This window comes from Micromys minutus (assembly GCF_963924665.1).
Source record: "Micromys minutus genome assembly, chromosome: 10".
In the NCBI taxonomy this organism is placed as follows: Eukaryota; Metazoa; Chordata; class Mammalia; order Rodentia; family Muridae; genus Micromys; species Micromys minutus.
In genome coordinates this window covers 51,292,491-51,315,751 of record NC_137979.1, presented here as the reverse complement: position 1 = coordinate 51,315,751, position 23,261 = coordinate 51,292,491, and the positions used below count along the sequence as shown (strand labels likewise).

Sequence of the window (23,261 nt, the reverse complement as noted above, 5' to 3'; positions counted from 1 at the left end):
TGTTATCATTCTGCCTCAGCCTCTGGTTTATTGAGATTCCAAGTGCTACCATGCTGAGCTAGGATGCATTTTAATTATTTAACATATGTTAAGTATAAAAGCTAAAGTACCCTGAACCCCCAACACTTAAAAACCAGCATATTTGGGGATGGAAAATGCTTAGGTAAACTTTGGTTTCCTTTCTGTTCTTAAAGAGATTATTTTGGTAATGCCTTCCCAATGTGGCCATGCTGGTCTTAAATTTATAATCCTCTTATATCAATCTTCACAACTTGATCTTACTAGACTCACACTAGTCTCCCATCACCAACAGAAGCAATGCTAAGGTATAAGCATTTGGCAAAATCTGTTAGTTACTATTATCCTTTGCCAGAGATTGTCACTTTTCATAAGGAATTATTCACATGTCCCTCTCTGGCAGCTGATTGTCTCTAAAATTAAAAAAATAGTTGTTGCGTAGTGGCAGTGCATGCCTTTAATTTCGGCAGGGGCAGGGGCATATCTCTGAGTTTGAGGCCAGCCTGGCCTACAATGTGAGCTCCAGAACAGCAAGAACTACACAGAGAAAGCAGCTCCTTTTCCCCCCAAAAGAGAGTAAGTACTACTTGAGGTATGTGTGTATGTGCTATTAAAGAATAAAAAAATTGGGCAGAGTTAACGGAAACACCTGATGACTTTAATTAAACAAGTGATAACTTTAATTATCTGATGACCTTGATTCACTGGTAGTTGGGGATGAGGGGCAAGAGGAAATAGTACGCTTAAACATATTTCCTATACAACATATTAGTTTGGACTCTAGGCACATGCCATGGCACTTGAAAGGTAGGGGCAAGTATTAACCATTCAAGGCTAAACTCAGCTAGATAGCAAGTTAGAGGCCAGCCTCGGATGTATTAAGATCCTGCTTTAAAAAGCCAAACCAAATAACAACAACAACAACAACAATAATGATTGTTCCTAAACAGGAAAACAGATTCTATGACCTGTATGCATCAAAAGACTAACACAATTTCTCTGGTATTTAAAATTCAGTGGGCTTGGATAGTAGGGAGATTCATATTGCTACTGTTCTATTGGAAGCAGTGGGCTATGGGTTTCTTGGTGTTCTGCTCTCTGTGAAGCAATGGATGCCCTTTCATCTCTCAGTTATTTCAAGGTATCCTCTAAATGAGCATCATAACAAATACTTGAACTTGGAATTGCGAAGAGACAGTCACTCTTGATTTCAAGAAATTATATTTTACTCATACATACACCCCACTGGTATCCTTAAAGAGAAACACACACAAATACAGTAGTTCCTGCATCCATGGTGGATATAGAAGTTACATTTTAAGACCTCCAAGCCTTAAAACCTTGGCTAGATCTGAGTGCACTGGTTCATGCCTACAATGCTAGCCTTTGGCAGGATGATAGTCTGAGAGTTAAATGTTGAATTCCCAGACAGCCTGAGACACAGCATGAAAACCTGTCCCAGAAACCAACCAAAACCAAACCAAGAACCTCCTCTATACCCTGGACAGTACCAATCCTGCACCTACTGTGTCTTTTCATATATACATATCTGTGATAAACTTTATCTGATAAATTAGGATTAATGAGAGACTTGAAGCAGCAGCAGCAACAATTATAACAATATACTGTGTGTATTTGAGACATGGTCTCTCTATGTAGCCCAGGCTCGCCTGGAACTCACAGAGAACTGCCTGCCTCTGCCTCCTGAGTGCTGAGATTAAAGGTGTGCACCACCATATCTAGCCTCAACAATAGAACCTGAGAACTTATTTTTTTTTCACTTGAAAGAGTTTAGACAAATACTAATAGTTTTGGACTACAGTTGACCCAGTTAATTGAAACCATGGAAGGTAAAGTGCAGATCAGGGAAGATATTCTTATTTTTGTTTGGAGCTATATTCTGGTAAATAAGAGACAGACAGTGATTTCTTGTACTTATAAGATATATGATAAACTAGGTATTCATAAAAGTATTTTATGAGAACATAAGAAGTGAAAATACTCACTGTCAAGATCAGCACATTTTAACTCATTGTAGATATCATATGTGTTTAGATTCATTCCCAGTCTTGCTATGGTGCTCATCAACCCGTGGGAATCAATACAGCCGGTTCTATCCTTGGTGAAGAAGTTGTAAGCATTATGGAAGGCTGAGGAAATGGAATTGCATTAGTCAGGACATAAGAAGAAACACAGCCAGGCATGGCAGCTCCTGTCTATAACACCAGTACTTGGAAACTGCGGTGGGAAGATTATCTGAGGACATGGGGCCCACTTAGGCTAAAAGGTAATGTCTAGGTCGGCCTGGGCTATACAGTAAGACTGTCTCAATAACTGGAGTGGGGAAGGGGAGGGAGAAATATATATGCTAACAGGACTAGGAGAGATCACAAAACCAAAGGAAGATTATGTTCTGAAGAAGCATGGAAAGAAAAGGAATAATTTTTTTAAAGAAAAGATACAGATCCAGTCTTTTCTTGGACTTTGAACTAGAATAAAGCAGAAATTATAGAATCCAGTAGAATAAGTAGCAGTTGGTAGAAAACCCAAATATGGAGCCAGGCATGGTAGTAGATTCTTGTAATGCAAACACTCGAGGGTAGAGGCAGAAAGATTAGGTGTTCAAGGCCAGCCTTGACAACATAGGCAGTTTGAGAACAAACTGGGTTATATCAGACCCTGTGTATCAAGAAAACAAAGCAAAACAAAAAATTATATTATCTATTTGCTCCCTTTGTTGCAATTATTTGGTTGTTTGTCTTCACTTTGTGTTAAGTATTAAATTATTCTAATTTTATTCTTTTTATAATACTGAGGATTGAATCTAGAGTCTCATATATGCCAGGCAACTGCTCTACCACTGAACTATATATTCCTAGCATCATTATTTATTTATATCAGTGTGATGGTTTGAATATGCTTGACCCATGGCAAGTGCTACTATTAGTAGGTCTGGCATCACTGGAGGAAGTATGTCATTTTGTAGGTGGGCTCTGAGGCTCCTAGTGCTCAAGTTCTACTCAGTGTGGAAGAACCAGTCCTCTCCTGTCTGCCTGCAGATCAAGAAGCAGAGCTCTTAGCCCCTTAGCACCATGTCTGCCTGCACTCTGCCAAGCTTCCTGCCATGATGATAATAGACTGAAGCTCTGAAACTGTAAGCCAGCTCCAATGAAATGTTTTCTGTTATAAGACTTGCCTCGGTCATGGTGTCTGTCTGTTCAAAGTGATAAAACCCTAACTAAGATGATCAGTATAGGCTCATAGATATTCATTTTATGTTGGGGTAAACATACCACGGTATGTTTACTTTTGTTTTTCAAACTATGCAAAAAAGTAGAGGCTAGGGGATGGAGAGTTGGCAGTGAATAAGAGCACATTCTGTGCAAGCTGAGGTCCTGAGTTCGGATCCCTAGCAACCATATAAAAGCTGCGTGTGGCCACCTCCAATGTAACTCTTACGTTTGGTGAGGAGCAGAGGCAGGAAGATTGCTGATGTTTGCTAGAAAGCCACTGAAAAACAGTGAGTCATGTTCAATGAGATACTCTGTCAGAGAAGGATAGAGCAGAGCATCTTCCTCTGGTAGATGCACCACACACACATGCATTCAACTCTGAGAGATAGAGGCAAAGGGGCAAGTCTTTGGAAATTCCATTCAATTTTGTGCAGGGAAGAAGGAAGCAAAGTCATTTGGGAGCCAAGAGGAGCTATTGGAGACTTTAAGAATGAACAAATGAACTCTTCATAGGAAAGTTGTAATACTGGAATCTAGTGTTTATATCTGTTACTTTGACATCTGCATCCTTACTACTTCTCATGGGATTGGTTAGCTCTCAATAATTGTAACTGGCTTACACACATACAGGGAGACAGAGAGAGAATATGCATGCATGTATATATGTTTGTATGTATGTATGTATGTGTGTGTATGTGTGCATGTATATGTGTATGTGTGTAGATATGGCATTAATATAGAGCTAAGAGAGAAACTTGCAGGAGCCAGTTTTCTCACTATGTAGGATTTGGGGATAGAGTTGAGGTCATTAACAGGCAAAGGTTGGCTTGTCTCTTTTACCCCTCCCCCTCCTTCTCCCCTTTTTGCATGTGAGTGTGGGATATGAACATGTGTATTTGTGAGTATGCTCACTTCAAGCATAGGGGCCAGGCATCCCGCCCTGCTACATCCCATTGTATCCTTCTTTTTGAGACAGCATCCAGCAAGCTCTTCCCTTTCCTCACCCCTACATTGGGGTGACAGGCATGCACAGCTTTTTATGTGGGTGCCAGGATCTGAATTCTGGTCTTCATGCATAGCAAGTGATCTTGCCCCCCAAGCCATCCATTTTGCTCCTTTTAGGTTTTCTGGTGCATAATACTTCTTTCTTTTGGATAAGATTCTGTCCTTTCTCCAGGAGCACTCATTCTGACTTTCCCCCTGGTTTGCTCATCATTCAGCTTTCTCTAGATTTCCTTCTTTGCCTTACAAGGGCAAATTGGGACACTCTGTTATGGTCCTATATCAACCAGGTCGGGACACTCTGTATACGGTCCTATAGCTTCTATACTCCTCCCATATCCTGTGTCATTTTATAATTTAAGTGACTAAATAATTTTGTAGTCTGACTATGTATTTTCCTTGTAGACTCCCTTCCAGAGCAGGACCATGTCTAATGTTCTTATGCTTAGAACACTGTTGGCTTAAATAGATCAGTGACCTAGAGACAATGTACCAAATTTCATCATTATTCTGAATCTAAGAAATTCTGGCATTTCTATTTTTATTTCATTTTAATTTTGTCTTTTGAGAACAAAACTGACTTGGCTTGTCCTCAGACTATGGAGACCCTCTTGCCTCTGCCTCCCTAATGTTGAGGTTATAGACGCTGTTCTCAGCCTTGCCCGTCCTGGAACTGTGTGTTTATACAGTTCAATTAGCTAATTACTATGTGATCTTGGATTTGCTGTTTACCACTCTCAAAGTTATCTGGATAAGAATATCTAGCCAAGACTGTTTAATTTTATTGTTGTTGTTTTTGAGACAGGGTTTCTCTGTGTAGCTTTGGCTCTCCTGAAACTCACTCTGTAGACGAGAATGGCCTTGAACTCGGAGCTTCCTGCCTCTGTCTCCTGAGTGCTGGAATTAAAGGTATGTGCCAACACTGCCTGGCTGACTTAAATTCTTGAGATATTAATCTGAAAGTAATCCCTCTTCAATCTAGCAAATAGTTTATTTTTTAGTTTTAGATAGGTTCTTGATAGGTTTAGATAGGCCAGGCTGGCTTTGAACTAAGTATCAGCTTCCCAAGTTGCAGGTATGTATCATGTCTTGTTAAAAGCTTGTTTCTGGCTGTAAAGATGGCCCGGCAGTTAAGAGCATTGGCTACTCTTCCGGAGGATCCAGGTTCAATTCTCAGCACCTGTATGGCAGCTCACACCAGTCTGTAACTCCAGTTTCAGGGGATCTGACACCCTCACAGGAATGCACATAAAATAAAGCTAAATTATTTTTAAAGGTTTATTTCTCCCTGCTTAAATGATAGGGTATTTCTTCCCCGTGTGCACTGGAGAGAGATCATGGGAGCTGGAAGTAATGTCACATGCATTCAATTCTAGCACTTGGGAGGCTGAGGCAAGACTTCTATGTGCTCTAGACCAGCCAGGGCTAGGCAATGAGTTCCAGGCCAACCTTAGTTCTAATAATTAGATTCTGTCTCAAAAATAAACAAAACAGAAGCCCGCAGATGTACGGAGGGCCGTTTCCAGGTTTAACATTTAGGGTGATTTTCATTACCTTCCAGTTGTGCAGGACTCAGCTTTGATTCTTTGTGTTGTAAATGTCCAGAGAAAGATGCTCGCAAATATTTATCTCTAAGAAGAGACAAAAAAGGGGCAGATTTAACACAGGTGTGAGACATTTGAGCTTTGCTGACTATAATGGTGACAAGGACTGTATTGTGTCCAGTCACAGCCTTAAGCAGAGCCTGTCACCTGCTAACATCTGCCTGGCAGCCTGAGGAAAACCACAGCCCACCCTACAGTTCTGGAAAGTTTGGAACTCTGGGAAACTTACACATACTCAAAGGAAAATCTGGAAAAGGAGGGAAAATATTAATACTTCTAGGATGCTTTGTGAATTTGCAATAATTTATGAACACACACACACACACACATGAAACAAGCTTTTCTTTTAATGTGATAAGTGGAATGTAATTACTTTTAATTAAGTATAATATAATAGCAAATTAATTTAAATAATCAAAACCGTTTTTGAAATGGGTCCTATGCAGCCTAGGATGACCTCAAAGTCTCTATGTAGCCAAGGATGACTGAACTCCTGATCTCTTGCCTACATCTTCCTTGAATGTTGGGATTACAGGCATGTGCTGCCACACTTAGCTCTTATAAATTTATTTTAAATGCTTTAGTTCTGATACTAATAACAACAGTTTAAAATATATGGAATCTTCTATTTTATTAAAACATTTAAGATGATTTATTTTATAATTTTATGTATGTGAGTGTCCTGTCTGCATGAATGTACCATGTGCATGCCTGATGCCCAAGGAGGTCAGAAGAGACATCAGATCTCCTGAGACCAGAGTTACAGATGGTTGTGAGCCTCCATGGGTGCTGGGAATCAACTCAGATGCTTTTGGAAGAGCAGCAAGTGCTCATAACTGCTGAGCCATCTTTCCAGCTCCAGTTTTTGCGGTTTTTACAAGAAGTACCTAATAAAGCAAAACTAGAAGGAATAATAAATATTGTGGTTGAACCACATAATTGCTATGGTTTACTTTATTTCTCTAGAGTATTGGATTCAACTTATTTTCAGAGTAGCCTGGGAGGGAAGGAAATGATGGGGTCTTAAGATGTACTAGTCTCAACTTTTTGGTATGAACTGCACCTAACTTTTCTTTTTCTCAACTTTTACTAACACAGAGTTTTCTTTTTGTGTTATTAATTTCCTTATTACCTAACTTGACCTTCTGCAGACTTCAGAAACAGGTTACTATGCATTCGTTGCATTTCCAAATAAAAAAATTTAGTTTTACATGATGTAAAAGATGAAGGCAAAACAAAACAAAACAAAACAAAACAAAAAAAAAAAAAAACCACACACACACACACACACACACACACACACACACACACACACACACACACAACCCAAAAAACAAAAAACAAAAAACAAAAAACATGTAAGCAGACACACAAATATGATGTTTTCTAAACCCAGAGAAAGCAGAAGGCCAGGTGGACAAAGAGTTTTGTTAATTACAACAAACAGAAAGCATCCGTGGAACCATTTCAAACTCCATCTTGGACTAAACTCCAGAGAATGCCCATTTTATAATATTTTAGAGGATCATGGGACTATCTTTTGGAAACAAACACAGTCTATCCTCTCATCTACTATAGGGATTCCCATGGTTTGGGAGCTATGAGGTTCTTTCTCTCATCTTTAGAGCTGAGCATGGTATACATGCTCCAAGTGGTAGAGGGGATCAGTCAGGAGAGAGGGGCATGTTTCCCTTCTACGGTGTGATAACCATATCCATTGCTGTTTGTTGGGATTTGTTGGCAGCTGACTGAGAGAAAGCATTGTTACTAACAGGTAGATCTCCCGTGTGTCTCAGAGTAGGCTATGCATGGCTGATTTCCCTGATTTCTTTAGGGAAAATAAGAAGGAGAGATCTGTTTTTCCAGCCAACCAAAAAAAGTGTTCATTTTTTTCCTTTATATATATATAATATTCCCCTAGAGACAATGGAATGGCTTGGGCTTGCTGCCAAGCCCAAGGCTCTGAGTTTGATTCCTGGGCACCCACAGAGAGGAACAGGAGAACGGACTTGTACAAGCTGTCCTCTGATTGCCACAAGGGTGCAATCATGCATGGATGGGGGCCCATGCACAAAATAAATTAAAATAAAAAACTCTTTAATGCAGATGTTTCAAGTAAAATGACCACAGAATGGAATATGCTAACTTGTCTCATCACAGTCTCTGAAGTGTAATCCATATTCTTCGTTACCTGAACATTTCTTTGTCTAATTGTTCACACTGCATTACCTACCTCTTGGGAAAGGCAGGTGCTTTTAGGGGCCTCAGCTTCATTGTGGGTTTAATTCCTGAAACTGCCATGTGGTCAGAAACTCTGTCTGGAATTCAGAAGATACAATAAGGGATAAATCCACAAATTCATTCACTCATCCATCTGTTAATTTATTCCTTTTGTTTTTATCCTTTAGACAGGGTCTCACTTTGTAGTTCAGCTGGTCTAGAACTCAGCCCTACCCCAACCCCCCCTGAACCTTCTAGAAACTAGAGCTGCAGGCAGGTGCCACCATATCAGTTAATACATTCATTTCTTTGCATTCTCTTTCAGCTTTCCCCAGCTCAAGGGCTGGAACTAAAAAGCCTAGGTTTTCAAAGAATGGCATCATATGCAAATTCATATGCTAAAATGGAGGGCTGCATGGAAAGGGACTTTTACTGTGAAGATCTATAAGCCCAACTTCTTGTCACAGCTCCACCTTTCCAATAACATCACTTTGATCTTAGATAAACATAAGTTCTGGGGCTGGAGAGATGGCTCAGTGGTTATGAGCTCTTACTGCTCTTGTGAAGAACTTAGTTTCCCAGCACCAACATGGCTGCCCACAACTATTTGTACAGTTCAGACCCAAGGGATACAACTCCCTTCCCTGACCTCCATGGGCACCTACCTTCCTGCACGAATATACACACACAGAAGTAAAAACTGTAAGTCTTAAAACAAAACTAAATAAATGTTCAGTAGAATAAGCAAGGCACACAATGAGAAATATTTCCCCACTTGCATGTGGAATTTAAAATAAACACACAGAAGCACAGAATGATGTGTGGAGGGGGAGATGGTAAGAGGAGGTTGGGTAAGGCACACAAACCTTCAGCTGTGCAAGATGAGCAAACTTATCAAGTTTTAACACCTAACAGCATGGGTAGGCAGGACCACTCCAGAGTGTACTCAAAATTCATCTAGAGGCCCCTGATCCACAGTAAGTACGTCAGGAGACTGGCATGTTAGTTGGATTGCAGTGACTGTTTTACAGTGTATACATATAGCAAGTCATCAAATTGTACACAACTAATTAAAACCCAGGGTCACAATACAGACAAATCACGTAGACAAGGATAGGAAACATTAACGACAATATTTCCTCTGAAACATTTCATGTCACAGTCGGTAAAGAAGAAAGCATTACAGAATTTCTAAAATATTTGCTTACATGTCCCAGACTTAGGCACCTACCATGTAGTTAGTATGTTTTCTGAGGATTTCCTTCTGGAACACACGTCCCTGCTCTGACAATTATGAGCTCACTGCTTTCCCATAAAAGCACAGTGGGTAGCCTCTTGCACAGACTGTTTTTGCTGATACGGCTTCTCTAGTCCCCCCTTTCCCCTTCGGCATAGTCTAAGAAACGCGATGCAGAGCCGGGGCTGTTAGCTTCCTAAACTGTAGAGTGCTTCCTAAACTGTAGAGTGCATCTGGAGGCTCACTGACAAGCAAACTGAGCTGCTAGCTTGGGAGTAATGAAGTAAGTACTGTTAAACCAGGAAGAAAATGTTTCAGAATGTTTGCTTAGAATTCACTCTTCCCAGGTCATTGCCTTAGAACCCAGAAAGCAGCTGTTTCCAAACAACTCCATTACACAGTGTTCAGAATCTAGAACCTACCATAAAGCTGGGAACCCTAGAGATGCTCAACAATTTAGGTACTTGAAAGGCGCTGTGAAATTGTCCCCATGGTTCAAAATAATCATTACTTCTAAATACTTTCAATCTCTTATATAGTTAATGACTTTTTTTTGTTTGTTTTAAGAACTCAGCATAGAATCATACAAAGTTCTGATATTTACCTCCTTTTGAGCTGTATTACCAACCAACCATTAGTAACCAACCATCTGGGGCTTCAGATCAAGAATCCAATGGTTTGTTTCATCATATAGCTGTGACCTCAGTCCCTGTTCAGACCTGGGCTCAGGGAGAAGATAACTCCTCCCAGAGATACAGTACATGTGAATTCATTGGGGTTTACTCAGTACCCTACCAGCACACAAGGAAATGAATACAGAATCACATCAACTTGTGCTTGTTAAGACTTTAGAGAAGAAGACTTTTTTTTTTTTTTTTTGGCTTTAAATAATATGTCAATATGTTTTCTTTAGTATGTTGAAACTTGTGCAAGTAGAGTATTTTACCCAGGTCCCTTGATTAAAGAGTACTTAAAAACCATTTCATTAGGGTTTTAAACCTATAGAAAGGGAGGAAAAAAAACCCCAAATCTCCTTTGTTTATATTTTTTTAAATTAAGAAATATATGTAAGTCTATGTGTATATGTGTGTGTGTCTATGCACGTGAATGCTGGTGCCAACAGAGGCTAGAGTCATGGGGTCCCCTGGGAGCTGTAGTCACAGGCAGTTGAGAACCATCTGCTGTGGGTGTTGGGAGCTGAACTGAGGTCCTCTGGAAGAGCACCGAGTGCTCTTACCTGCTGAGCCATCTCTCCAGCACACTAGGATTCTTTAACAGTGGGAGAAGTGAGTTAAAATAGAGTAAATTGTCAGGTATGGTGATGTGTGCCTATAATCTTAGTACTGGGAAGGCTGAGGCAGGAGGATGTGAGTTTAAGATTGTGTCTCAAAACAAAAACAAAAAACACTGACAATTAGGCAGGAACCCTAATATTCATGCTCTGACTTTTCTCGTAGCATTTAAATGTCCAAAGTCCTGGGGGGGGGGTGGTGCACACCTTTAGTTCCAGCGCTTGGGAGGCAGAGGTGGGCAGAACTGTTAGTTCAAAGCCAGCCTGGTCAACCTAGGAAGTTGTAGGTCAGCAAGGGCTACACAGTAAGACCTCATCTCCAAAGACCAAAACCAACCAAATCAAAACCCTCCCAAAAAACAAACAAGAAAAATGGCTCTAGTTCAGAATTTGGGAGGGTCTGTAATCTGCTGTGGATAAACAGACTCTGACTTCTAAAAAGGTTTCTGGCTTTACTCCATGCCAGTGTTTCTAGATGTTTCCTATTCTAGGTCTGAATATTTTCAGTATGAGTGCAGTAAATTCACCAAGTTTCTCAAATGTCTCCCATTCAGGTCAGGAACACAAAGGGAGAGAGGAGGAAGGTTTAATTTCTAAATGAACTCAATGAATGCATATTAAGGGCTTTCTATGTTAAAAATGGGGGATAATCTCAGTTCCTTTTGAGTGAAGTAGTCGAGAAGTAAAACTTTGGTTTCTTTTTAAAGATTTATTTTCATTTTTTTTTGTGTGTATGAGTGTTTTGCCTGCAGACATGTCTGTGTTCCACATGTGTGCCTAGTGCCTGATATGGTCGTGAGCATCAATGTGGGTGCTGGGAATTGAGCCTGGGTCCTTTAAAACAGACTAGTGCTCTGACCCACTGAGCCACCTGTTCATCCCCTATTTGGTTATTTTTAAATAATTAAAAAGTGATTTTCCGTGTATAGGTGTTTTGCCTGCATGTGTGTCTGTGTATCAGATATGCACTTGGTACTCATAAAAGCCAAGAAGGGGCATCCAGCTCCCTCGAACTGGGGATACATATGGTTTTCAGCCACTATGTGGATTCTGGGAATCAAACAGCACTCTTACAGAAAATTACCGTGTGCTCTTAACTGATCAGCCACCTCCTCGGCCCTAAACTGTGATTTCTTTAGAGACAGAACCTCACTATGCTTTTCTAGGCTGACTTCAAATTCCTGAGCTTAAACTCCTGCCATAGCCTCACAAATATGTAGGACTATAGGCATAAGTCAAGTGCCTCGATAGAAGTACAACCTCTTAGTTGTTAATTATTAATTAACAATTGGCCAATTAATTGATTTTTTTTTTGGAGACATGGTTTCTCTCCGTAGCTCTGGCTGTCCTGGAACTCAACTTTAGCTCAGGTTGACCTTGGATAAGAGATCTGCCTGCCTCTGCTTCCCAAGTCTGGGATTGAAAGCGTGTATCCCCACTGTTCAGTGATTGCTATTTATTATTAATTATGATAAAATCATTATTATAGAAGCCACTGCCTTCACTTCTATTTTTGTGTGTGCTGGGGATTAATGTCAGGGTATCATGCAGGCAGGCAAATGCCCTGACTACCCCAGAGTTATACCACCTATGTTCCACAAGCTACTAAATTCTGTGATTTTTCATAGTACTTTATTTTTTGAGATTATATATAATCACAACACTTCCCCCTCCTTTCTGTCTTTCAAATTCAAGACCTCTTTTTTCACTAATTATTATTAAGTGCATATATGTATATGTGATTTTAATATTTTTCTTTCTGTAATATTTGAGTATGTATATTTCAATTAGTTCAACAAAGGTACCAATCCAGTTGTACAATTTCACAACTACCTTACCAGTGTAATGAAGGCCTTTTCTTCAACATTTATTATTTTTTAAAAGTTTTAATTAGAAGTTTGTTACATTTATGTGTGTGTGTGTGTGTGTGTGTGTGTGTGCCACAGCAGCTGGAGGGCAGAGGACAAACTTTGTTTCTTTGTTTTACTTAATTGTTGTTTGGGTTTTTGTGCTGAAGTTTATTCTTTTGCTGTGCGTTATAATGTTAAGTGCAGGGATGGTGAGCCCTAAGACCTAGTTATCCCAGAGAGAGCCTGTCTGTGAATCTCAGTGAGACTATGTGACCTTGGCCCTAAGTTATTTCTGATTGACAAATAAAGATGCCTACAGCCAATAGCTGGACAGGAGAGACATAGGTGGGGTTTAGGATTCCAAGGCTGGGGAGGGGGTTTTGGAGAACCAGGAGAGGGAGAAGGTGAATGGAGGAGAAGCTGCCATGGATTTTGTGAGAGTCATGAAAATGAGGCTCTGAAGGCTGGCCAATTGGAGCTAAGAGCAGTTCAGATGAAACATAATAAGTAATAACTTGGGGTTATCGATAGAAAAGTAGATTCTAATAGCACGAAGGGTAGATGTCTGCCCAGCTCTTGTGTTGTTTAAGGCTTAATGTAAATATAAAGGTTGTGCATGTCTTTTATTTGGGAACTGAATAATTAAGGCGGGGTAGAAACCTTGGATTGGGATTAGTAATTTCTACCACAGGTTTGCCTGCATGTGTGTCTGTGTACCGTGGACATGCGCTACATGTGCACTCTGGGAGGCCAGAAGAAGTCTTCAGAGATCCTGGCCTGGAAATAAAGACAGTTGTGAGCCACTGCCGTGTGGGTGCTGGGAGGTGAATCTGGGTCTTGTGGCAGAGCAGCCCCCACACCCTGGAAGAAAACAGTGTTGGTTCAGTTCTCTCTGGTTAGCACACGGCTCCTGGAGAAAAAGTCAGGTGGCTGGGCTTGGTGGCAAGTGCCTTTACCCGCTAAACCACCTTGCTGCTCATGTTGGCTTCATTATTTTCTTGAAGCATCCATACTAGTGGGTGTAAAGTAGTATTTCATTGTTCTTAATGATCTTCAGCATCTTTTCACCTGCTTATTTGTTATCTTAATTTAATCTCTGAAACAATGTATATTCATGTTGGGTTCCAGTAGTCTTATCAGGTTCTCAGGGGGTGTGTTTAAAGATCCTCAGTGGTGGGACCAGTGAAACCGTGTAACCAGACGGAAAAACTGGTATGGTTGAGCAGATTCAGGAACCCTGGCAATTCTCAGTACTGAGAATGGTAGGTGCTTAAATCTGCTTCCGACCAAGTTCCTGTCCTGGAACACATGACCATAACACCCCATTGAGAGAACTGTGACAACAGTCACATAGGGACAACACCTGAAATCCTTGCACATGCAGATGAGGCATCTCTAACATCTCAGACCAGCCAATAGAAAGCATCTGCCTCTAGATCCCAACCCACCCCCAGATGTTTCCAAGGTACTATCCACAAGGAATAACATATCTATCAGAGAAAATGACTACATTTACTTTTGTGTGCATGTGATGTTAGGAATTGAATGTAGGATTTCACACATGCTAAAAAAGTGCTATATCACTAATCTATATTCCAAGCCCTCCATTTACCCATTTCATTATTGAGTTATAAGGTCTTTTTATATATTTTAGATATCCTTCGGTATATCATTTACAAATATTTTTATTCTGGATCTTTTTTTTTCTACCTTAACAGTGTCCTTTCAACCTTACATGTTAAATCTAGAACTTTGATGCTAAAAAAATTAACATATCATTGCCTAAATTTACCTCTTTTGCCTTATTAAATTGAACACAAAAGCCCAACAAACTAAATTGCTTCCATTAAGACTAGAGGCAGGAACTTTATAAACAACATAGTGATGCCAACGAGGTTATATTATAAAATCATCAATGAATATACTAGAAAACAATCTGATAGATACCCAAACACACTTGGAAAGCAAGATTCTGACTTTAAAATTACAACTCATGATGATGTTAGAGGACTTTAAGAAGGTCATAAATAACTCCCTTAAAGAAATACAGAATAACCAGGTACATGGGTAGAAGCCAAAACAAACAAACAAACAAACAAATAAATAACAAAACAGGTGAAGAAATTAAACAAAATTATCCAGAATCTAAAAATGGAAATAGAAACAATAAAGAAATCACAAAGGGAGATGACCCTGGAGATAGAAAACCAAGGAAAGAGATCAGGAGTCATGGGCACAAGCATCACCAACAGAATACAAGCGGTAGAAGAGAGAATATCAGGAGCAGAAGATATCATAAAAAATTGACACAACAGTCAAAGAAAATGCAAAATGTAAAAAGCTCCTAACCCAACACTTCCAGAAAATTCAGGACACAATGAGAAGATCAAACCTGAGGATAATAGGAACAGAAGAGAGTGAAGATTCCCAACTTAAAGGGAAAGTAAATAGCTTCAACAAAATTGTAGAAGAAAACTTGCCCAAAAAATACAAGAAACCACAGAACTCCAAATAGATTGGATGAGAAAAGAAATTCCCCTTGTCACAGAACAGTCAAAACACCAAATGCACAAAATAGAAGAAAGAATATTAAAAGCAGTAAGGGAAAAGGTCAAGTAACTTATAAAGGCAGACCTATCAGACTTCTCAACAGAGACTATGAAAGCTAGAAGATCCTGGGCAGATGCTATACAGATTCTAATACAACACAAATGCCAGCCTAGGCTACTATATCCAGCAAAACATAGATGGAGAAACCAAGATATTTCATGACAAAACCATATTTACACATTATCTGTTCACACCAGCCCTACAAAGGATAATAGATGAAAAACTCCAACACAAGGAGAGAAACCAAACCTTAGAAAAAGCAAGAAAGTAATCTTCTTTCAACTAACCCAAAAGAAGACAGCCACACAAACATAATTCTACCTCTAACAACAAAAATAACAGGAAAAAACCCCTCTCAATATCAATGGACTCAATTCCCTAATAAAAATACATATACTGACAGACTGGATATGTAAGGAGAACCCAGAATTTTGCTGTATATAGGAGACACACCTCAAAGACAAACACAGACACTATTTTAGAGTAAAAGGCTGGAAAACAATTTCCCAAGCAAGTGGTCCCAAGAAACAAGCTGGACTAGTCATTCTAATACTGAATAAAATCAACCTTCAACTAAAAGTTATCAAAAAGATAAAAAATGACACTTCATATTCCTCAAAGGAAAAATCCACCAAGATGAAATCTCAATTCTGAAATATCTATGTTCCAAAAGAAAGGGCATAGATACATTCATTAAAAAAAAAAAAAAAGAAAGAAAAACAAACAAAAAAAAAAAAAACAAAGAAAAAACAAAAAACCTTACTAAAGCTCAAAGCACTCATTGCACCTCACATAATAGTAGTGGAAGACTTCAATACCACAATCTCATTAATGGACAGATCATGGAAACAGAAACTAAACAGAGGCACAGTGAAGTTAACAGAGGTTATGAATCAAATGGATTTAACAGGCATCTATAGAACATTTAATCCTAAAACAAAAGAATATACCTTCTTCTCAGCACCTCACGGTACCTTCTCCAAAACTGATGATATAATCAGTTACAAAACAGGTCTCACCAGATAAAAGAAGATTGAAATAATCCCATGCATCCTATCAGATCACCATGGACTAAGACTGATCTTCAATAATAACAAAAATGACAGAAAGCCCAAATACACACGGAAGGTGAACAATTTTCTACTCAATGATAACTTGGTCAAGAAAGAAATAAAGAGTAAAATTAAAGACGTTTTAGAATTTAATAAAAATAAAGGCACAACATACCTAAACTTATGGGACACAATGTTAGCAGTGCTAAGAGGAAAATTCATAATTCTGAGTGCCACCAAAATGAAACAGGAGAGAGCATACACTAGCAGCTTGACAGCACAGCTGAAAGCTCTCAAACAAAAAGAAGCGGATACACAGAAGAGGAATAGATGGCAGGAACTAATCAAACTCAGGGCTGAAATCAACCAAGTAGAAACAAAAAAGAACTATACAAAGAATCAACAAAACCAGAAGCTGGTTCTTTGATAAAATCAACAGGATAGATAAACCCTGAGCCAGAGTAATGAGAGGGCACAGAGAGAATATTCAAATTAACAAAATAAGAAATGAAAAGGGAGACATAACAAAAGAAACTGAGGAAATTCAAGAAATCATCAGATCCTACTATATATATATGTATACACACACACACACACACACACACACACACACACACACACGCACACATATATATATATTTACACATTATCTGTGTAACTGATGGATGAAATGGACCATTTTCTAGATAGAGATACCAGGTACCAAAGTTAACTCAGGATCAGATAAACCATCTAAACAGTCCCATAATACCTAAAAATATAGAAGTAGCCCTCAAAAAGTCTCCTACCTTCAAAAGCTCATGACCAGATGGATTTAGTGCATAATTCTATCAGACCTTCACAGAAGACCTAATACCAATACTCTTCAAATTATTCTACAAAATAGAAACAAAAGTAACACTACTCAATTCATTCTATGAAGCCACAATTATGCTAATATCTAAACCACACAAAGACCCAATCAGGAAAGAAAACTTCAGACCATTTTCCCTTATGAATATTGATGCAAAAACAGTTAATAAAATTCTTGCAAACCAAGTCCAAGAACACATCAAAACGATCATCCATCACAATGAAATAGGCTTCATCCCAGGGATACAGGGATGGTTTAATATACAGAAATCCATCAGCATAATCCACTATATAAAGAAACTCAAAGAAAAAAGTCACATGATTATCTCCTTAGATGCTGAGAAAACATTTGACAAAATTCAACACCCCTTCATGTTAAAAGTATTGGAAAGATCAGGAATTCAACACTCATATTTAAACACAGTAAAAGCAACATACAGCAAAGCAGTTGCCAACATCAACCTAAATTGATAGAAATTTGAAGCAATCCCATTAAAATCAAGGACTAGACAAGAATGCCCACTCTCTCTTCACCTATTCAATATAGTAATCTAAGTTCTAGCCAGGGCAATTAGTCAATAAAAGGTGGTCAAAGAGATAGAAATTGGAAAGGAAAAATTCAAAATATCACTATTTGCTGACGATATGATAATATACTTAAGTGATCCCAAAAATTCCACCAGAGAATTCCTACATATGGTAAACAACTTCAGCAAAATGGCTAGATAGAAAATTAACTCAATCAAATCAGTAGCATTCCTCTACTCAAAGGATAAACAGGCTGAGAAAGAAATTTGGGAAAGAACACCCTTCAAAATAGTCACAAATAATATTAAAATACCTTGGTGTGACTCTAACCAAGCATGTGAAAGATATGTATTACAAGAACTTCAAGTCTCTGAAGAATGAAATTGAAGATCTCGGAAGATGGAAAGATCTCCCATGTTCATGGATTGGAACAATAAACATAGTAAAAATGGCCAACTTGCCAAAAGCAATCTACAGATTCAATGCAATCCCTATCAAAATTACAATTCAATTCTTCATAGAGTTAGAAAGAGCAACTTTCAAATTCATTTGGAATAACAAAAAAACCCAGGATAGTGAAAAAACTATTCTCAACAATAAAAGAACTTCTGGGGGAATAACCATCCCTGAACCTCAAACTATATTACAAAGCAATAGTGATAAAATCTGTATGGTATTGGTACAGAGACAGGAAGGTAGATCAATGGAATAGAATTGAAGATCCAGAAATAAACCCACACACCTATAGTCACTTGATCTTTGACAAAGGGGCTAAGACTATCCAGTGGATAAAAAGATAGCATTTTCAACAAGTGGTGCTGGTCCAACCGGCAGTCAGTATGTAGAAGAACGAAAATTGATCCATTAATGCCCTCTACAAAGCTCAAGTCCAAGTGGATCAAGGACCTCCACATAAAACCAGATATAATCAAACTAATAGAAGAAAAAATGTGTGGGAAAGACCCTTGAACACATGGGCATTGGGGGAAAGTTCCTGAACAGAACACCAATGGCTTATGCTTTAATATCAAGAATCGACAAATGGGACCTCATGAAATCACAAAGCTTCTGTGAGGCAAAGGACACTGTCAGTTGGACAGAAAGAAAACCAACAGACTGGCAAAAGATCTTTGCCAATCCTACATCCGAAAAGGCTAATATTCAATATATATAAGGAACTCAAGAAGTCAGATTCCAGAGAATCAAATAACCATACTTAAAAATGGGGTATAGAGCTAAACAAGAATTCCCAACTGAGGGATATTAAATGGCCGAGAAGACTTAATGAAATGTTCAACATCCCTAGTCATCAGGGAAATGTAAATCAAAACAACCCTGAGATTCCACTTCACTTTAGTCAGAATGGCTAAGATAAAAAACTCAGGTGACCTCAGATGCTGGTGAGGATGTGGAGAAAGAGAAACACTTCACTGTTTGTGGGATTGCAAGCTGGTACAACAGCTCTGGAAATCAGTCTGGTGGTTCCTTAGAAAATTGGACACAGTACTACCTGAGGGCCCAGCTATTCCACTCCTGGACATATACCCAAAAGATGCTCTAATATATAACAAGGACACATGCCCTACTATGTTCATAGCAGCCTTATTTATAATAGCCAGAAACTGGAAAGAACCCAGATGTCCTTCAACAGAGGAATGGATACAGAAATTGTGGTACATTTACATATGGAGTACTACTCAGCTATTAAAAACGATAACTTCAGGAAATTCTTAGGCAAATGAACCCATGGCTCCAGCTGCTCATGTAGCAGAGGCTGGCCTTGTTGGGTATCAATGGAAGGAGAAGCCCTTTGTCCTGCCAAGGCTTGATGCCCCAGTGTAGGGAAATGTCAGGGCAGGGAGTTGGGAAGGTTTTGTGGGTGAACACCCTCATAGAAGCAGGGAGAGGTGGGAAGGGGGCAGGGGGTATGGAGGGGAGACTAGGAAAGGGGTAACATTTGAAATGTAAATCAGATATATCCAATTAAAAAATCGTTCTGACAAAAAATCAAACAAACAAAAAGAAAACAATATGAAACATCTAATAATCTACGTGACATATAGACTATAATGTGTCATATAGACTAGAAAGGCAAAACGAATTTGGAACAGTTGTTGGGGGGACAATGGATGCTCATTCCATTGATTAGCAGACTGAGAGAAGAAACTGATGAGACAGTTGTGACAAATGTCTATAGGGTTAAAAGCTGTCACCCACCTTTTCTGATCTGGGAGGTTATCATCAGTTTGTGCAGGTTCACCATTTCTTTGGCTGAAAGACAAGACTAAGAATCAAGATTATATCCATTTCTGAAGTTGCCTACGGGTGGGAAACCGGAGAGAACATCCAAGTTCTATGGGATTTCTCTCCGAATTCATGTGGCTTGTAGTGGTGTGAATAACAATGGCCCCCATAGGCTCATAGATTTTGAATGCTTGGTCCTTAGGCAGAGACACTGCTTTGACAGGGATTTGGAGGTGTGGCCTTGTTGGGGAAAGTAAGTCACGGGGAGTGGGCTTAGAGGTTTATAATGCTCAAGACAGCTCCACCGTCTGCTGCCTGCCAGTCTGGATGTAGAACTCTCAGCTCCTTCTCCAGTACCATGTCTGCCTGCATGCCTCTGTTTCCTGGGCTAAACCTCTGAACTATGAGCCAGCCCCAATTAAACGTTGTCTTTTATAAGAGTTACCATAGTTATGGTGTCTCTTTACAGCAGCAGGACATTGACTAATACACTGCTTTTGGTGTCTTGTATGTACTGAACACCCAAGTGTAAGACTTGGGCCAGAACTGAAATCAAGGTTAGTTAGCTACATATCATTTATTATCTTTTCTCATCAAAAGTTAGTCTCATTTCTTAAATGTGGGGAGATAATTTCTCAAGAGAGAGTGGAAGTAATGGCTTGGTGTCCTGTATTTAACTGAATTTGCCATGGCCAGAGCAGTCAATTCTGTACTCTTCTAACACCCAAAGAGTTTGGTGGAAAGCTATAGAAGCCTGCAAACTGATGGTAGCTCTTTGTTATTGTAGGGGCACTGTGTACAAGGCACCCTGTTACTCAAAAGCCAATGTATGTAGAAATATCTTCCTTATTGAGGGGGTGCTAATCCTCTGATAACCCCATTCTGATGTTGGTGATCAACTCAGTTTGGCAGGTTTGGTGGGAAGTACTTTACCCACTGAGCCATTTTGTTGACTCCAAATATTTTTCTACATCTTTTTTTTTTAACTTAGAAACACGAAGTATATATATATATATATATATATACCAAGAATTTAAATGTATATATATATATATATATATATTCAAACCTGTCCATCCTTTTCTATATGAACATAGAACATAGATGCATACAATTCTGCATGCATAAGAGGGAAATATGCTGAAAAGAGGCCAGAACTAATTACTTTTTTGTTTTGACTTATTTTCTGTATATATTCATTTTCTATAATGACCGTACATTGCCTTGATTTTTCAGTGCTGGTGTTCACATCTAGGCCATTGCACCTGCCAATATAGCGCTTCACCACTGACAACACTTCCAGGCCCATGCACTATTTTTAAAAAGATTGTGGTATACTTCAAAAGCTAAGATTACTTTCCTGTTTTATTTGCCTGTGTATGGGTGTTTTCCCTGCATATGTGGAAATCATCTGTGCAGTGCCTTTGGAGGCTGGGAGAGGGCATTGGATCCCTTGGGACTGAAGTTGCAGGTGGTTGTGAGCCACCATGTGGGGTGCTGGGAACTGGAGTTGGGTCCTCTGCAAAAGCAGTTAGAACTTTTAACAGCCAAGCTGCCTCTGTAGCCCTCCAGAGTACATTACCTTTACGATAAATAAGAAAAATTATGAAAATAAATATATGGTCTTGAATTATCAATTTTGAATTTCACTCTGAAGCTGTTACTCACGTTTAATTGTCTTCAGGCCCTCAATTATTGACTGCACGACGACTTTCCCGCTTTCTGTAAAATATATGATTCAGAGAGAGGCAGCAGCCATATAAAAACTTAGTAAGGTCAATAAAAGTTGTGAGATTATTAAAAGCAACATATTCCCTGATTTTTGCCTCAAGTACCCCCTGCCCCCATAGAAAGCACAAGGCTGAAACGTGTATGCATTTGCTTTGGAATTCAGACGAACCTTTCTCTCAGCTAAGGGTGACAGGACAAAGGATGACTTGTGTAGGGAGACAAATATCTCTACTTCTCCAGGCTTCTTTCTTTTTTATATAGTCCAAAGACTGTGGTTGATAGTTACAGGTTGTAAGAAGGAAAGCGGTATTGCCAATAGATTGTGGCCTCCAATCTAGAAGGATCTTTTCCCAACAGATGACAGTATATATTTAACTCTTTTTATCTTCATCTATGTGTGTGCGTGCACACATTCATGTGAGCACCATAGCACACATGTGAAGGCCAGAGGACAACCTGTAGAAGTTGGTTCTCTCCTTCTACCATGTGTGTTCTGGGGATCAAATTCAGGTTGTTTGGCTTGGCAGCCTCTGCTGAGCCACTGGCAAGCATGCACACATGTATGTATGCATGTATTATGATATACATAGTATATAATATGTATATTACCTATAAATATGTAAAAGTAAAGATAGAAGAGAAATATGTTGGCATGTGCTCAGTTATTAGAAAAGGGAGGGAAGGGCTGGCTCCTGTTCTGACAGGTCTTTTCAAAAGTTCTTTATAAGCGTGTTTTATTATACATAACAATGGTTTTCATTTGATCTTTTTCATACATGTGTGTACTGGGTTTTGATCATCTTCGCCTTCTATGACCTTTTCTCCCTCTCACGGCTGCTCTTCTCTCTCCTCTTTCCAGCCAGCCCCTCTTCTTTCATGTTTTTATTTGTAGGTGAATGACCGAGAAGCCTTTTGTGAAAACACCGTAAATGTGCTTTGCTACAGTGGAGGACACAGCCTGTCTCTGGCTGGAAAGACGCCTGTGCAACTGTTTTGCCATGCTATCCCAGAAGGCTTCAGTCTCTGCCATATGTTCCTCTGCATGTTTTTATCATATTAGCTCACACTGTCTTGTGTGCTTCTTCCTCTATTAGACTGTAAGTCTCAGAGGACAAGGGCCGCCTTTCATTCCTTTCTGTGTCCGTAGCATTTGACACTAGATTTTTTTTTTTTTAAAAATAAGAACTTTAAAGTCTGTTGGGAGATCCAGAAGTGTATAAAAAAAGTTAAAGCACAAGGCATATGTACCGTCTCCAACAAAACCTTTCAGAATTCAAAGAGGAAACGGGGTGTTCTGGTTGAGGGGTGGATGGTGGAATAGGAATCCTGGAATATGACGGGAGTATGGCAGTCAAACTGGATGTCAGGCATGCACTGCGGGATGGGGATGGGCTGAATTTTAGACAAAGTGGCAGTAAGTAAGGGACAAAGTGGGAATAAAGCAGATTTAGGGGATCGTGGCTCAGTGGTTTGCAGTGCGACAGGACAGAAGCCGCGGAGAAGGCTGAGGAGTACACGTGGGCTATGCTGCAGGCTTGGAGTTTGTTTATTTTTATGGTGCTTACACATGGTGATGCCAGGCTAGTGCCCCATCCCACTGTAGCACAGGGTACCTGTGTTCCAGGACAGAGGTACACACAAACTACCTGGCCATGTCACTGGGTAGAGACATTACCCTGCCATGTGTTTAAATGTGTGTGTGTGTGTGTGTGTGTGTGTGTGTGAACAGCAGAAACAGTAGTAGAAAAGTTAAACACAATAGTTATAGAACACAAGGACTAGTGGATAC

At 39.4% G+C, this 23,261-nt stretch overlaps 1 protein-coding gene across 1 annotated transcript in view; it reads right to left on the bottom strand.

Annotated features, from left to right (window-relative positions):
• Window positions 1-23,261, bottom strand: part of EFCAB3 (EF-hand calcium binding domain 3) — a gene marked incomplete at both ends in the record, with an annotated part of 388,991 nt that overhangs the window by 12,635 nt on the left and 353,095 nt on the right. Inside the window, 3 exons of the mRNA XM_080922461.1 lie at window positions 2,025-2,168; window positions 5,808-5,884; window positions 8,091-8,175. Of these exons, the coding sequence (XP_080778587.1) occupies window positions 2,025-2,168; window positions 5,808-5,884; window positions 8,091-8,175 (306 nt within the window). The remainder of the gene's footprint in view (window positions 1-2,024; window positions 2,169-5,807; window positions 5,885-8,090; window positions 8,176-23,261) is intronic.